Source organism: Octodon degus, unplaced genomic scaffold (assembly GCF_000260255.1).
Source record: "Octodon degus isolate 3935 unplaced genomic scaffold, OctDeg1.0 scaffold00101, whole genome shotgun sequence".
NCBI lineage: Eukaryota > Metazoa > Chordata > Mammalia > Rodentia > Octodontidae > Octodon > Octodon degus.
In genome coordinates, this window is record NW_004524677.1 from 76024 (window position 1) to 94211 (window position 18188).

At 37.8% G+C, this 18188-nt stretch overlaps 1 protein-coding gene across 3 annotated transcripts in view; it reads right to left on the reverse strand.

The window, feature by feature from the left end:
- Positions 1-1619: 1619 nt before the first annotated feature.
- The window catches only part of Nr3c2 (nuclear receptor subfamily 3 group C member 2), a 388454-nt gene continuing 371885 nt past the window's right edge, over positions 1620-18188 (reverse strand). For all 3 annotated transcript variants that reach the window (XM_023723691.1, XM_004638681.2, XM_023723692.1), the window contains exon 9: positions 1620-4294. In XM_023723691.1, coding sequence (XP_023579459.1) covers positions 4139-4294 — 156 coding nt within the window. In that variant the 3' untranslated portion in view covers positions 1620-4138. The remainder of the gene's footprint in view (positions 4295-18188) is intronic.

Below are 18188 nucleotides of genomic sequence, written 5' to 3' on the forward strand. Positions count from 1 at the left end.
AGCAACAAACCTGATACAACCAAAGACTTGGGAAGTGGCACAGCTTTTCACCTTCTTTTTTAGAGTCCTGTCTCTGCTAGGTTAGCCTGCTGGAGAACCAAGACTACATGAGTTCAGGTAAAACTAGGAGAGGCTGAGAGGCTGACCACATGTGCACAAACAAGCCCAACTTGGCTGAGCCTGGCCCCCATCAAAACTCCCCAGACCAATTTACAAATGTATAAGAAATGACAAATGCTGGTTGATTGATTACTAAATTATAAGGTGGTAATTGTGCATAAGTTGCTAACTGTGTATTGTTTTGCTCCATGTTTTGTTCTGCTTTGGACAATCTTGGCCCATGCTGGATATGGAAATGGGGTCTGAATCCTCTTACCCAGTTGTTTGGGAATCCACTATTTCATTTCCATGAAGATGCTGCACTAGAATCTGAATGACTTGAAATGCAAGTGCCAGAGGTACTAGAAATCAAATCATTTAAATCTGTGTATATAGTGGTTGTATTTATCAGAAGTATTTATCAAAAAGTGGATATATTTATCAAAAATTTAACTTCTACATAAAAAGACAATTTTTTATTTGCTTGTGGGCTGTTCAACAGTTTCTATGCAAGGCTGGGCATGGCTTCCAACACAGTGATAGAGCCAGCTCTTGGTTAATGATTCCTAAATGTGTAGCTGAAGTCTTCAGCCCTGAGACTCCTTTTAAAAATTCTTTAAGTGAAATAAAGGCATTCGTGACCCAAGAACAGGCCTACTTGATACAAAAAGACTTTAGCATACTGGCAGGGGCTGCTTTGAAGGCTTATTGCCCGAGATGGCTTTTGTTTCAAGTTAGCGGCTATCTATGAAATGCCATGTTCCTTAAAAGGTTACATTTCTTAAATTAAGAAATATAAAATTCTCTACATTGATTGATGTCTTATGAAAAATGCTATGCATACAACTGTTTTCTTGTGCTGTGTTCAATGGCTGTACCATGTTTAAGATTACTATATTAAAGCAGTCAAATTTATCAGTTTTTTCTTTCTTTGAAACCAGGTAGTCACAACGTTATCAGCATTTAAATGATGCATTACAAACCAACCTGAATTCATCTTGTGGGAAATAAGTGTTTTCTATTTTGAAATAGGGCTGGTAATTGTTTTTTGCTTTCTGTGGTCCTTGTAAATGAGTGGAATCTAGGGAACATCAGGGCTATGAGGAATTAGCTTCCTTCACCCAAGGAAATGTGGGTGATAGACACGGGGCAGGACTTTGGAACAGGTAGGACACTACTGGTCCACTTAGGTAGGTCTCAGAAGTCAGCAGGCTTAGTTTTGCTGTGGTTGTGAAGATACATGAAGCAATGCATGTATAGGGTTTAGGTAACTACATGACAGTGGGCACTATTATTAACTAGTTATAGGGTATGTTAGTGAACCCAATATAACGGACAGGATGTCTTATTAGCTCCCAAAGAGAGTAATCCTGTCACTCACAAAAGCTCTTTGGAGCAAGGGGCAGAACTGCTGTTGTCCCACCTTGACTGTAGACAGACCACATATAACCAGAATTTGGAATGGCACAAAGTCTATCTGAACCTAAAGACACTCAAATAAATCATTTCCAAAAACAACAGGTGATTAAAGTAAAGGATTTATTGTAATCTGCTTACAGTCCTTTGCAAAGACAGACATGTTTTTGCATAAAGATATAAATTGCTTCATTTTAAACTAATTTAGTGTTTAATTATATGAAGTTTTGGTGAATTATGAATTGTACCAAACCAAGATTTTTAAGAGCAATATGGTACAAAAATAAGAGCAGACAAACAATTTGGACTGGGACAGGCATTCAACAGTGAATTTAGAATATGGCTTTGCTATTTAATCAAGCAAAGTTACGTGGAGACACAAGTCACCAGTAACTTTGTTAATACAAAAAGCTGATGCAGACCGTCTCATCCAACACCTAAAAAAAAGTTGAAATCCCGATTTTTTAAGTTGTCTGAACTGAAAGCTGCTTTTATAACAATTTCTTTTTTAAGAAACTCCCAGCTGCATGCTGTGCATTTACCACCTTGAGAGTGTGGTCTTCATGTTGCTGTGCATGTGAGTTGACCAAGTGTAAAGATCTGTCTACAAATTAAATTCATAAAGTTGCAACTTGTGTAAGGAAAAATCCTCCAAGTGTCGCTTTCCCAGGTTTCCCTTGCATAAGGCAGGTGTCTTTTAAAAGACAAGGTAGGTAATGTTGCCTGCACGGTGAACCCTGAAGAAGTGCTGATCTGAGCACTCCTCCCAGCCTCGGCCTGAGCAACAGCTTTTAGCTTTTGGAAAATGTGATTTCACTGAGCAAGTGATGGCTACCATCACTACTTTTAAAAGATTAATTTGGCCTCTATTCAAAGTAGTTTAGTGCAATCATATTGTTAGTTTCTCCAAAGATATATATATATATATATATTACATATATTATATCTATATTTGTGATTTAGGGCAAGAGAAAAGCCATAAATTGCATCAGTGCCAGACAGATTAATGAATTAAAAATTTTAGTGCCACTGTCTTACTTATATGATCTGTAGTAATACAGATTTTTTTCTCCAAAACTGTTTATGTATAAAATTTATTTTTAAAACCTACCTTTAAAAAATCTAAAAACCCTCTAATCTTCCAGTCTCCACGCCATTTTGATAGACCTTTTACCAAGATGGATTGTCCCAGTACTTCCTGCCACGATCTACGTGTTCTGACGACCAGTTCCAAGAGTGCCAAGTGCTTTCCAGCAGCAGTAATGACTATCTGATCTCTGACAGATGTAGACAGTGCATGGAATTCCCCCACCCCACAGGAGAAATCAGATTTTTTGAAAAGGATGGAGAATTGTGCTCTCTGAGCGGAGTTTCCAGCCTCCTCCTCCAAGAGCTAATTCTGCTTCTTGTGGAATAGGGGAAAGAGGCAGCTTTCCAAGAGCTGAGCACCCCCAGGACTTTCTGTCCCATAGGTGCTGTCCAGTGACACCTGCGAGGAGCTGCCGACACCCTGACACCCAGTGTGTCATCCCCTTATGGAAGTAGAATGAAGCAGAAGCTGGAAAAAAGTGCTCAAGTCTCACAAACACCCCAAGCGGGAGACCAAGAACAAAACAAAGTACAGAAAAAGTAGAAAGGCTTAAAGACAACCAAGGAGGTTTTCGTGTGGTTATTTACAACATAGACTGTAAAATGGTAAATTAGATACGAAGCTAAAAAAGGCACAGCTTTCCCTTTTTCTTAAATACACTGTAAACGGTTCATTATGCATGCAGAACATTTCACTTTACAAAAGAAAATTTTTACCTTGTTTAGACAAAGATAGTACTTAAATAGTCTCCAGTAAAATAGAATTCTTTCAAAAATACTTTCCCATTCATCCTATTAACCATTAAATTTTTTTGTATGTGTCTCATTTACAAAAGTTCCTTACACCTTATTTCAGGTCCTTCACGATTTATACATACAGTAATGTACAGCACAGCAAAAGACTGCAAAAAATTGTTTGTAAAGCCAACACAATAGGTACTAGAAATTGAAACCAAGGCATTTGTTTTAACATCTTATCCATTCTAATTAAATAATAAATGGATGCTAACAAGTGTGTATACCAGAGAGGGCTGCTATTCCAAGCCATGTATTCTGTTATTACACAACAGGAATCTGTATATATTTTTTCTTTTTGTGTTTTTTTAAATAACAAAAGAATATTAATGCCCCATATTGACTATACGTTTTATGTGCAAACCACAGGTAAGCTTTAAAAAGTTCATTAGTCCTTGAACCCTTTTAAAACAAGCAAACGATACTGGAAACTACATGGCATAGTTAAAACTTCCATCTGTTAAAATATCAAAATCAGAGTTATTAACTAGATATGGCTTTTCATCCAGAGGAACATGTTTCTGAGCGCTGGGTACTGGAGAGGGAAGAGTCCGTTATACTGCTCAGATCTTGCCAACTCCATGTCAAATGGCTTTCCCAGCTCCAAACCCTTGACATGATTTTAAGCTCGAGAGACTGCCGACATATATGAATCAACCATCATTTCTTGAGTCTTGTTGTGGGTGTGGAGTAACACAGGGAAACTTAAGGCAAAGTTCTTCTGGTAAAACATCTTCCATCACTTCCTGTGAAAGTAAAGGGCCTTGGCATTGCCGGATTCCACCTTTGGCAGCTGATCGCTGATGATCTCCACCAGCATCGCAGGGAACTCCACTTTTAGGGCCTGGGACTCTCGGAAGGTATAGAAGCAAAACTCCAGCAAGTCACTCACCAGCTGCAACACACAGACATGGGACACAGCATGAGGCTCTCACTTCCATTCTGCCCTGTATTCTAAGTGTGTCCTAAATGATGTGAACCTGGAAAGCAACATGCTGAAATCCTGATGGGAAATGCACCAAGCTGGGAGGTGATAGAGAAGGTAGTTTCCATTACCTGTTTGTGAGACTTGTGTGATTAAAACTATGAAGCAGTGAATAAATCCGATGCAACAGGGACAGAACAATGGACAAACAGTGACTAGGACACTGTATTCACTGAGGCTGGAATACATGTGTATCTGGTTCATGTTGGTGTGGGCCTTCCCAAGCAGGGAAGGGCTTGCTTCAGGTCTATGCACAGCGAGTGCTTAGAAGAGAGAAAAGCCCACCAGAATCCCTCACTGGCCAGCATGGTGCCATCGTAGCCATGAATGAGGGAGCCAGTCCCTCTGCTGAGCTGTGGGGTAGGGCTGGGGGTCCTCAGCCACTGTAGTGTAGTCTGACTTGGAGAGCACAAAAGCCTCTACTGGTGAGTTGTCCCTCTATCTCATCTTCCCTGAATGACTCCCAGTTTGGTATCATATACACCACAATGTAGAATTATTGGTGGCTTTTCCATTTACCAGGAATACAGTATCAAATCTGAAAAACAATAGCCTACAAATTTTTCTTTAGTTAATGCCAATCCTGTGCTATAGTTTGGATCTTAACTATCCCCATGGACCCATGTGTTGAATGTTTGCCTCTCCCCCAGCCCCTGCTACTATTGAGAGGTGGCAGAGGCTTTCCCAGGTGAGGCCCCTGGGAGGGCATGAGAATCTGGGGAATGGGGTTTGAAGGTCACAGACTGCTGCTTCTCGTTCTCCTTCATGATGTGCTGCTTCACCACAGGCCCAAAGCAATGAGGCAGCTAATTGGTCTGAAACCTCCCAAGTGGTAAGCCATGAGCTATCTTTTCTCTTTCTAAATTGGTCATCTAAGATATTTGTGACAGTAGCACACCATTTTAGGAAAATGATTTTTTCTCATTGTCTGTTATACTGTTGCCTATCAAAATTAAAAGGTAATAGTCTTAATATAGTGATTTTGGTGAAACCAAGCCTGTAATTCCCTCTCATGATTTTTTAAAAAACTCAATTAGGAAAGCTTAAATTGAGTCAGGCAGTAAAGAGCTATGTGCAAGGACCTTCATTGCAATCCAGGAGCCTACAGTCTCATCAGGGAAAATGTAGTGCTTCTGTCCTCAGCCTATAGAGCAGTGGTTCCCTAGATAGGCTCCAAGGACTCAGAATCCTTAAGTGGTCTGTACTTGAAGGACGCCGCAGCCAAATAAGCTGGGAAACAGCACAAACCACTGTCCTGCTGTGAACACGTAACATATTCAGCCACATGTGCCTTGTGAATGCTGTGCCTCACTTTCCTCATCTGTAAAGTGAGGGTATCATACCCGGGCCTCAGAATTGTGCAGAGCACCGAACATAGGTGAGGAGGAGCCTGACCCAGATGGAACAAGCTGCCCATTATGCAAGATACTGAGAAGTACTGCTCTTTAATAATCTCCTTCTCCTTTTCCTCCTCCAACCAGTAAACACCATTCTTCTACAAAATGCGATTTGCAAAATCTGGTCTTTGTGGAAGTAGGGCCAAAGTTTCCTGTGTATAAAAAGAGGGATGAAGGAACTTTATTTTTTGTCTTTCTGGAAAAAGTATTTCTTCAACATGCCCTCCTATTTATATGTAGTTTTCCCTATGCAATTTAGGGATATCAAAGCTAGACCTGGAGGGTCAGCCAGATAACTCAGCAGACTAACATGCCTGCTTAGGCAGAGCACAGAGACCGGGGTTCAATGCCCTATACCACAAGCCATGCTGGACCTACTCCTCCCCCCCACCCAACGGTGTCCTGAGACAGCACTTGAAACTGGATGTGGTAGTGTGCTACTGTAATCTCAGCACTTGGGAGGCTGAAAACAAGAGGATCACTATGAGTACATTCTATGTAGTGAGACCCTGTAGGCCTTGTACTAAAATACATTAAAAAAAAAAATAAAAGCTACAGCTGGCCTGGATGTGGCTTTCTACATGTAGTGATGCCAAAACAGCAGCCACTGTAGAATCTTGTGGCTGCCCCTGCTTCCCTGGGGGCCAGTCTCACTCTTACACTCCTAGAGTTCTTCTCTGGGTCTGAACCTTTTTTTTCCCTTTAAAAATTGTTTACATCATCAAGAAGAATGTCTAATCGTGTGGTACCCTCCACCAAAAAATGACCAAAACAAGAAAAATAAAAGTGCTTCAGCAGAGTGTAACTGACTGAAGCCCACTGGGGCTCTACATGTAAGTTACTGTGGATGAACATTTTCCAACTTTCAATGGTGCTATAGCATGCATCCCATAGGTTCACCAGCACTGCTGTAGATATGTGCTGCCATGCAGGAGAACAAATGGGGGTCATACTCATGAATCAGGAGATCAGGGTGTTTGCCCTTTGAGACAAATGGTGTGGCCAGCCAGGCATGAACTCTGAGCAGGACTGAAAGCAGGCACTAATGTGCTTCCTGCTACTCCCTGCACTCAGGTAACCTATCAGGCAAGAAAGGAATACCATGGATCCAAATGGCCTTGCCCATCAAGGCAAGCTTAGGAGGCCTTCTAGTAACTATATGGTTCTAGCTCTTTTTTTAAGAGTACATGACCTAGCTGGTGTGCTGGGGTGTACTTTTGCTGGGGTTGGGGGGGGGGGCATGGTGCTACTCATGAGTGAGCAGTAGTAAAGAAGTGGCAGAGAGGAATGTCAAGGTTCCTCCTGTCATCTCTCTATACAGTGTGTGGACTTCCACCACTGACTAGTCAGTGCTTCAGCCTGCTCACAACTACTGGCACTGCTAATGCCAAGGGGCAATAAATAATATAAAAAACAGATTTTTAGATAAAGTTTTATGTATCTCAAGAACCTAGAAAAGCAGGAGCAATCAAGTCCAAAATTAGTAGAAGGAAAATAACATGACTAAGAGTGGAAAAAATAGGCAAGATCAATACCACAGAGTTATATTTACCTTGAGAAGGTAAAAAGGCAAGCTTTATCTAGACTGTTGACTCACTTTCCTGTTACCATGACACAATGCCTGTGCCCACAACTTAGAGGAGGCTTATTTTGGCTCACGGTTTCAGTCCAAGGTTTAGAAGATTTCAAGGCAGAAACATGTTACAGGGGTTGCTGAAGGAAAAGGATACTCAGCCCTCAGTGGCCAGGAAGCAGGTGAGAAGAGAGGTTGGAGAAGAATACATCCTGCCACACTGTGGCCCAGGTTCCACTTCCTAAACACACGTTCACTATATGCTCCGATCACCCAGTGACCTTCCACAAGCCCTGCTTCTGAATACATGAGACTTTCGTGGGATGTTCTAGATCTAAACCAAGAAATAAAATCACAGGTGACAAGATATTAGAATCAATACAAAGTGTCATGGGGATTATTATAGAAAACTATATTAATAGAACCTAGAAAAAAATGGACAAATTTATGGAAACATGACTTTCCAGAATTGAACTGGGAAGCTATTTTTAAAAACACTGCAAACTAACAAAATTGACACTGAATCAGTAATACAAAGTCTCCCAATAAAGAATGGCTCAGGAATGAATTTTAGTTAATTTAGAAGAAATAATTATTCTGAAGTGATTCTACAGAATTGAAAGGGATGGATAGAGGACTTCTATCTTCATTCCAGTAGAACAGAAATGCCCAATACAAAAGTCTTACGAACATACAACAGGAATAAATAAATATCCTACAGACCAAAATCCATCAACATAAATCCAGGAAGGGCTGACCAAATAATGTAGAGGACTAAAGTACCTGCTTAGCAGACGCACGGGCTGGGGGTTCAATCTCCAGCCTACTCTGCTGGCCCTCCCCCCCACCCCAGGGCGCGCTGAGACTGGGAATGAGACTGGGCATGGTGGCGCGTGCCTGTAATCCTAACCTCTTGGGAGGCTGAAAAATAGGATCACTATGAGTCCAATCCATGTAGTGAGACCCTGTAGGCCCTGTACTAAATAAATCCAGGAATTCTCCATACACTACTAGCAAATGAGAGAAGATAATGCACAATTATCAAATGGGTTTTATCTCAAGCAAAGATGGTCCAACAAGCATATCAAAGGTAATACATTATTTCAATAAAATGAAGGATATAAGTCCTAATCAACTCAAAAGATATAGGAAAATCATTTAATAAAATTCATCATAAACTTATAGATGCACAAATCGTAGCATAATAAAGGCATTATATGGCAAGCCTATAGCCAGCATCATACTGTCATGGCAAAAAGCTGAAAATATTCTAAGATCAAGAACAAGACAAATGCACCCCCCACACACACCTTTTTTTTTTCTTTTCTTTTTGGCAGGGTCGGGTCTGGGAATCAAACTGAGGACTTTGTTGTAGTTTTGCAATAGGCAGAGCACTGCTAAGCTACGTCCTTAGCCCCAGAGTGCTTGCTGTTAATACTTATATCCAGTATAGTATCAGAAGTTTTAGAGAGCAGCTGGGCAAAAAAACTAAAAGGCAAAACGAGAACTCAAATTGTATGTACAGAAGCCAACAAACTACATCAAGACACTATGAGAACTAAGAAAAACAGAGTAGCAGGATATAAAATGAACATATGACAATCAGTGCCTTTTTATAGGTCAGTGAATTTGCTGAGAAATCATACATTTCCATTCAGAGTGGCTAGAAATTTTTTTCTGTAGAGAAATAAACTGAACCAAGGAAGTGAAGTACCTCTACAATAAATATTACAAAATACAGTGAAAGAAAGTGAAAGAGTCAGAAAGCTGAAAAATACTCCTACTTGAGGATTGGAAGAATAGTGTAAAAATATTCATATTCGTCAGTAATGACTACAGATTTAATACAAAACCCATCAAAATGCTAATGGCATTCTTCACAGAACTACAAAGACTATGAAAAGACCCAGAATAGCCAGTGCATTCTTTAGCAAAAAGAACAAGGTGAAACATCAATTCCAACTCATGTTAGATCCACAGTAACCAAAACAGCATGGTACAGATCAGTGGACCAAAATAGATTGTGGAAATACACTGACATCTATAACCAACTAATTCTCAACAAAGCAGCCAAAAGCCATACACTTCCTTTTCAGTAAATGATACTGGGAAAACTAGATGTCCACAGGCAGATGACTAAAATTTCTTTCTCACCTTATGTAAAAATCAACTCAGGATGGATCAAACCTTAATGTAACCCTTAAAACTGAAATTACTGGAAGAAAATATAGGGTAAACACTTTAAGACTTTGGTACAGGCAATGATTTTTTGAATATCACACTAAAAGCAAGTAATGACAAATGGATACATCAAATAATGTAAGAATAAGACAACCTACAGAATGAGAAATTATTTACCAAATATTCATCTGGCAGATGATTAATATTCAGAGTATATAATAATTTCAACTACAGAAAAACCCATTTTAAAAATGGGCAAATTTTCTGAATGCAAGAGTAGAAGAAATGGACAAAAATACATGAAAAATGTTCATTATCATTAGCCATCAGGGAAATGCAAATAAAATATTAAATATCTCAGTCCAGTCAGAATGCTATCAACATATTAAAATGACTTCTTATTGGCAGGAATGTAAATTACTACATCCATTGTGGAGATTCCTCAAAAAATTTAAAATAGATCTACAATCTGAGGTACAGGATCTCAGGATAAATCCTGAGGGGATTTCACTGACCTTCTCAGACCCAAAAGCTACAACTCTTGTTGCATAGGTCCTGCTTTACCTTGGCCTTAACCATCCAGTAGAAAAGTATGAAGACGAAATATAGGAAGTAAAGCCATGCTGTTATGTTGAGCTGTGGGGGACTCAGGTCAACAATTTCTGACATTGCCAGTTAAACAGAAGACCCAATGCTATTATGGGCTACTGGACTCTTTTAGAATATTTTGCTGAGTTCACACACCTATAATATTCAAATAACGGAACTTCACAAAAAAGGTATACAGACGAATGTCCATTTTGTATCTGTGTATTCAAAGTGGTTAGGATAGATATATAGTTACATTCTCTTAATGAATAGAATGATTTGTTCTAATGGTGTTTGTAAATAGGATCTCAAGTCCGCATCTTGTACAGCAATTAACCACTAAGAAGAATGTTTGCAGTGTGCTAATTATTGAAACTGTCTCATTGCTATTTATCAATAAAATTATGAAAAAAATAAAGAGCCTAAAGCATTAAAAAAAATAGATTGTCCATATGATCCAACTATCTCAATTTTACAGGTACATCCAACAAATTGAAGTCAACAAACTAAAGAGATGCACACCCATGTTCACTGCACCATTACTCACAGTAGCTAAGATATAGTCAATCTAGGTATCCATCAATAAAATGAATGTATAATGAAAACATGCATACATGCACAATAACATTACTCAGCTATAAAACTCCACAATATTAGCATAAACTTTTTAGTGATTTAAGAAAGTAGTGCTACTATTTTTTGGAGTTTTTTTTTTACCTATATCTTACACTCTGAGTAACTATTTTGAAGATAACAATACAGATAAAAATAGTTTTAACTACTGTTATTTGTTTTGAACATTTCGTTTTCCCATAAAATAAAAAAAAAAAATCTTGTCATTTGTAGCAAAAATGGATGGAACTGCAGGACATCATATGAAGGTAAATCAGAAAGATATTCTCTTATGTAGAACCTAAGAATATTGGGTAGAATAGCGATCACTAGAGATTAGAAAGGGTGAGTGGTTGGGAAGAAGATGGTTAAGAGTTGATCAATGTGTGTATATGTGTATATGGAAGTATTACACAAACCCCATTAATATGCATAATACATGTTAATAAAAGTACAAAATAAAGAACAAAAGAGCAAGAGAAAAGCATAGTTACTTCTAAGGAAATCCCACTAGACTAGTAAGGAAATCCCATTAGAATAATAGTACACTTATCATTGGAAATCTTGTAGGCCAGGTGGAAGTGAGAGGACATCTTCAATGCTCTTAAAGAAAATCGGTAACAATCAAAAATACTATATGCATCAAAACTATTGTTAAGAAATGAAAGATAAACACCTTCCAAAACAAAAAAAAATTTATCACCACTCGAGAATAAGAGATATAAGAATTCAAAAGGGGGTTGTACAGTGCATGTAAAAAGTTGAAGCCAACATCATAAAACCATGTAAAAGTTTAAAACTGAAGCAGCTGGGTGGCAGCTCAATGGTCTATGTGCCTGCCTGGCAAGTGCAAGGACCTGGGTTTGATTTCCCTCAGTTCCCCATGCTGGGCTGAGCCAGCCACCGAAACTGGGCATGGTGGCTCATCCCTGTAATCCCAGCTCTGGGGAGGCTGAGACAGGAGGACCACTCCAAGTCTGAGCTGAGTTGCAAGACACTACCAAATAAATAAATAAATAAAAAGTCAAACTCAACAGTAGGGCAGATAATTGAAAGAAAAGGAAATTGGTGTAGTTAATTACCAAGCCTAACAAATGAGAGAAAAGGAAAAAGAATATACAAGACAACCAGAAGAAATGTAGCAGAACAACAGGAATGTATCTTTAGTTGCCAAAGATAACCTTGGATGGAAACAGAATAAACTTCTCAAAATCAAAGATAGATACAGATGAGGTGAATGAGTGAAAATAAGCAAAACAAAATCCCTCGGCTAAAGAAAAAAAAAATCATTTCACTAGGAAAATCGAAGACTTAAAATGAAGGGATGGAAAATGATATACCAAGAAACACAAAACAAAAGTGAGCAAGAGTAATTGATACCAGATAATCAGCCAAAAACTGTAAAAGACAAACTGGTCACCATATAATGGTAAAAGTATCAATCCAACAATAAAGCATTTGTAAGTATAAATATATTCAATAGTGGAGCACCCAATTACATAATCTGAAAGGATATAATCTAATACGCTTATAGTTGGGGACTTCAAATGTCACTTCAATTAATGAACAATCATGCAGACCAAAATCAACTAATCAGTCCAACGAAGAATCACTGCAGTTCAAGTATAAGTTAAGTGGAACTAATATTTAGGGAACCTGTAGAAAGTTCACCCAATAGCTGCATAGTATACATTATACTCTGCATATGGAACACTTTTTTTCAAAAAATGTATTTAGTACAGGGTCTACAGGGACTGACTAAATAGATCGGACTCGTAGTGATCCTCCTGTTTTCAGTCTTGCAAAAGCTTGGATTACAGGTGTGCACCACAATGCCCAGTCTCAGTTGCCATCTCAGTGTGCACCGAGGGCGGGGCCAGCATGGTGACACAGGGATCGAACTCTAGTCCCTGTGTCTGCCTAAGCAGATGCTGTAATCCACTGAGCTAGTAACACTCTTGAGATGTTATGATAGGCCCCAAAAGAGCTATAATAGATTTTTAACAAATTAGTATTATATTATCTATCTTCTCTGACCACAATGCAATAAAACTACAAATCAACAAGAGCAGCTTTAGAAATTGTATAAATAGTGGAAATTAAACAACTTTTTTGTTGAATGACCAGTGGGTCCATGAAGAAATCAAATTTGAAAAACTGTTGAAGTAACAATATACCAAAATTTAATAGGCCATAGCAAAAGCAGTACTCAGATGAAAGTTTAAAACAAGTGCCTCAACAAACTTCTCTTCATAAACCATGAAGAAGAGCATGGAACAGAGTACTTCAAGTCCTCTATGAAAACAAATTCCAGCCCAGACTACTATACCCTGAAATCCTTCCATGACAAAGAGCAACTAAAGAATTTTATGATGACAAAGCCAACCCTACACAGATTACTAAAATATTCTAGAGAGGGACCAAAATGACCAGAACTCCGTGAATGAGGATGCAAAGAACCCACCAAATATGGCAAACACACAGGAGAAAAACGGGTAAGCAACAGCAGGTAAATGACATGTCAATCATAAATCAGTACATCTGAATTATAACCATCAATGTCAATGGGCTCAATTCATCAATTAAAAGAAACAGACTGGCACAGTGAATTAGGAAGCAAAGTCCAACAATATGCTTTACACAAGAAACACTTAAATTCATAGACTGAAAATCAAACAATGAAAAACAATGCTATACACACCAGTATCTCAGAAAAAGGGGGGGGTAGCAATTTTATTCGCAGACAGTTTCAACTTTAAACCAAGAATGATCAAACAGAATAAAGAAGGCTATTACATACTAGTTAGGGGGAAAATCCAAGAGGAAGAGGTAACACTCATAAATAATGTATGCACCAAACATGGGAGCATCCAACTATATAAGACAAATCTTAATGGACATGAAAAATCTAATACCCAATACAAGAATCTCAACAAGAGACCTTAACACCCCCTTATCCCAAAAAAGTCAAGCACACAAAAAATCAGCAAAGAAGTAGAAGAAATGAAATGTAACTTGGAATAAATGAACTTAGTGGACATAGACAGAGTGCTCCACCCAAACACAGCTGAATACACATTTTTTTCAATTGCACATGGGGCATTTTCTAAAATAGACCACATACTAGTTCATAGGGCATGCATCAGTATATGCAAGAAAACAAATTACCCTATGCATATTATTTGACCACAGAAAGTAGAAATAAATGACAAACGAGAAAACCCCCATAAACACATGGAAATTAAACAACAACTTCCTCAGCAACCAATGGGCCACAGATGAAAGTTAAAAAGTGAACAATATCGACAATTCAATGAAAATTTAAACACAATTTATCAGAATTTACGGGATGCAATGAAAGCAGTTCTTAGACGGAAATTTAGTGCTGTGAACTCACACATTAGTAAAACAGAACGGGAAGAAATAAATACCCTAATGCTGCTCCTCAAACATCTAGAAAAGGAAGAGAAAACCAAACCCAAAGCCCAAAGACGAGAGGAAATTACAAAGATTGGAGCAGAAATTAATTCAGTTCAGATGAAGAAAACAATAAAAAGGATTAATGAATCAAAAACCTAGTTCTTTGAAAGACTAAATAAAATTGATAAGCCCCTAGCTAACCTCATCAAATAGAGGAAGAAAATAAAAAACCTTCAAATACAAGCAATAAACAATAAAAAGGATGAAATTACCACAGACACAGTAGAAATTCAGAAGATCATCAATAGCTACTTGGAAAATCCTCACTCTCACAGAACAGAAGATAACAGAAGAAAAGGACAGATTCCTATAAAGGTACAAATTATCAAAACCGAATCAAGAAGCTCTAAGAACTCCCAATAACCCAGTAACAGCCAATGAAATACAAAATGTAATTTTAAAAAAACATACTGTCAAACCCCAGATCCTGATGGATTCAAAGCTGAATTCTACAAGAAATTTACAGGAGATATAAGTCCAATACTTCTCAAACTCTTCAATGAAATTGAAAAGGAAACAATCCTCCCAAAATCATTCCTGGAGGCAAGTGCTATACTGATACCAAAACCAGGGAAAGGCACAATTAAACAAGAGAACTACAGGCCAATCTCCCTCATGAACATAGATGCAAAAATCCTCAATAAAATCCTAGCAAGAAGAATACAGGAAATCAAGAAGATTATATACCATGACCAGGTAGGATTCATCCCAGGGATGCAAGGATGGTTCAATATATGCAAGTCTATAAAAGTAATACCTTATATCAATAGAGCCAAATTCCAAAACCACACAGTCATCTCATTTGATGCAGAAAAGGCTTTTGACAAAGTCCAACACTCACTCATGTTCAAAGTCCTACAGAAAATTGGAATAGATGGCCTCTACCTCAATCTAATAAAAGCCATCTATGACAACCCAATGGCTAACATAATTCTAAATGGAAAAATGTAAATCTTTTAGTCTCAGATATGGTAGAAGACAAGGATGTCCTCACACCTTTTCAATATAGTTCTGGAATCATTCGCTAGAGCCATGAGACAAGAGGGAAATAAAAGGAATAAGAATAGATAGATAAGAAGATAAACTACCATTATTTGCAGATGACATGATATATGCTACCTGGAAGACCTAAAAAACTCCACCAAGAAGCTACTAGAATTAATACACAAATTCAGTAGAGTAGCAGGATATAAAGTCAGTACCCAAAAATCAGTGGCATTCCTCTACACAGATAACAAGCATACTGAGATAGAAATTAGAGAAACAATATGTTTTACAATATCACTGTAGCGAATGAAATACTTAGGAATTAATCTGACTAAAGTAAAAGATTTATTCAATGAAAATTACAGTACTCTGAAAAAAGAGATCATATAGGAGTTCAGAAAATGGAAAGATATTCTCTGCTCCCAGATAGGAAGAACTGACATTGTGAAGATGGCCATACTCCCAAAATTGTTATACAGATTTAATGCAATTCCTATCAGAATACTACCAACATACCTCCCAACCTTAGAGAAATCATTCCTAAAATTTATTTGGAATCAGAAAAGACCTAGAATAGCAAAGGCAATCCTGGCCAACAAAACAAGGCAGGAGACATTACAATTCCTGACTTGCAATTATACTACAAATCTACTGTGATAAAATCAGTATGGTACTGGCAACAAAATAGACCTGAGGATCAATGGAATAGATTAGAAGATGCAGAAGCAACTACAAACATACTGAGCTACCTTATCTTCCAAAAAGGGGCCAAACATGCTTACTGGAAGAAAGATAGCCTCTTTAACAAATGGTGCTGGAAAAACTGACTCTACATGCCGAAAACTAAAACTTAACTGAGGTCTATCACCAGGCACTAAACTTAAATTAGAATGGATTAAAGATCTAAGCATTAAAAGAGAAACATTAAATCTTCTTGCAGAGAAAGTAGGTAGAAACCTTGAAGATACAGGGGTAGGCAAACAGTTCATGATTAAAACTGCATGGGTAATGCTTAAGAACAATTGGGACCTCTTCTTATTGAGAAGTTTTTGCACCTCAAAAGAAATTACTATCAAAGTAATTGTGGCAACCCACAAATTGGGAAAAAATCTTAACTCATAAAGCACTCAGAAAAGGTCTTCTCTCTAGAATTTATAAAGAACTGAAAAACAGTAGGGCCCCAAAATTTAAAGATCCAATCCAGAAATGTGCATCTGAGATAAGCACACACTTCTTAAGAGGAAGAAATTGCAGAAGCTAATAAATACATGAAAAAATGCTGGACATCACTAGCCATCTGTAAAATGCAAATTAAAACAACACTGAGATACCATCTCATCCCAGAAAGAATGACTATTATAGACAAATTAACCAACAACTAATGCTAGGGAGGCTGTGGGGGAAAAGGAACCGTTCTCCACTGTTGGTAGGAATGTAGACTGGTGCAACCATTATGGAAATCAGTGTTGATACTCCTTAAAAAAGTAAGACTGCAAATCCCATTCAAACCAGCTGTCGCCTTACTGTGAATTTTCCCAGAGGAAATGAAAACATCATATCATAGTGTTATATGTGCACCTATGTTTATAACAGAACAATTTGTGATAGCCAAATCTTGGATGCAACCAAAATGCCCCTCATCTGAGGAACAGATTGAAAAGATGCGGTGTTTTTATACAATGGAGTAGTACTCAGCTATAAAGAACGATAAACACAAAGCATATATAAATGGATGCAACCTTTAAGATATACTCAAGTGAGATAAACTAGACCCACATGTGCAAATATATAGTCTCCCTAGCATAAGAACTCAAAAGAAGAAGTAAAAATTAAAATGTATAAAATTAAATGGAAAGTGAAAACTTAAGGATTAAATAATGAAGGGAGGGAAAGGAGAAAAGCTAAGAAATATGGCAGGGGCAAACCATACATTTATATACACAAGATGGTTAAGGCAATGATCCTGAGAATCTCCATCAGGTTTTTAAACTAGGAGTTAATTGGTAGCATTCTCACCCTGACTAATTATATATGCTGATACCTGTAAACTAAGCAACTCCACTGAGGACAGCAATGTGTAATACAAGGGCCATGCTTGGAATGCCTGTCATTGTGGTCATCTAAATGCATACTGCTTTTAATGTCATCTAATATTGTTACATTCTAAAATAAATGTTTGTTTAAAAAAAGGTAATAAAAGAAAAGAGACAAGAAAATCTCACAGGACTGTCCTGCTACAATGGTATATGATTAGATTTGTAAATTTGTGTGTAATTGTTTTATTTTATTTTTTTCACATTCTATAGGTATTTCAAGTTTAATATTTCAACGATTGTTGGAAAGTACCTATTCCATGTTATGTCTGGCATTTGATATTCAGTCAGTGATGTTAAGCTAAAATGCCTACTTTATATGGTAATAGTATCATTAAGTTTTTCTTCTGCAGGGTTAAGAACTTAAGTTTGCAGACCAAAAAATTAGAGGAAAAGAAACACTACAAGGATAGCCAATATTTTGGCCCTAGCCCTTCAAGGTTGGTGAGGACTCAGAACATAAGAGAACCTGTACTGTAACATCCTGTAACTCAGTGATGTCCCAAATATTTCTGTTCAGCTAGATTATGAGGCCACACAGGAAAGTGATCAGTGATGTGGAGTGTGCCTAAGGAGAGTAACCTAGAGAGAAAGCATTCTCTCAGGCTTTCACAGAGAACAAAATGATCAAGCAATGGCTGTGACTCATCCAGATGGCTGACACTGACAAAAGATCTACAAATTGCTATACAGTGTTTCAGGGTAAATCCTGAGGCTATCTGACTGATCTTGTCAGATAAAAAAGTTAAATGTTTTTTACATAGGTTTTGGTTTATCTTGGTCTTAACCATCCAGCAGAAAAGTATAAATATGAGGTATTAAAGAGTAAAGCCATATTAATATCCTGAGCTGTAAAAGGCTCAAGTCAACAACTTCTGACATTGCCAATCCTA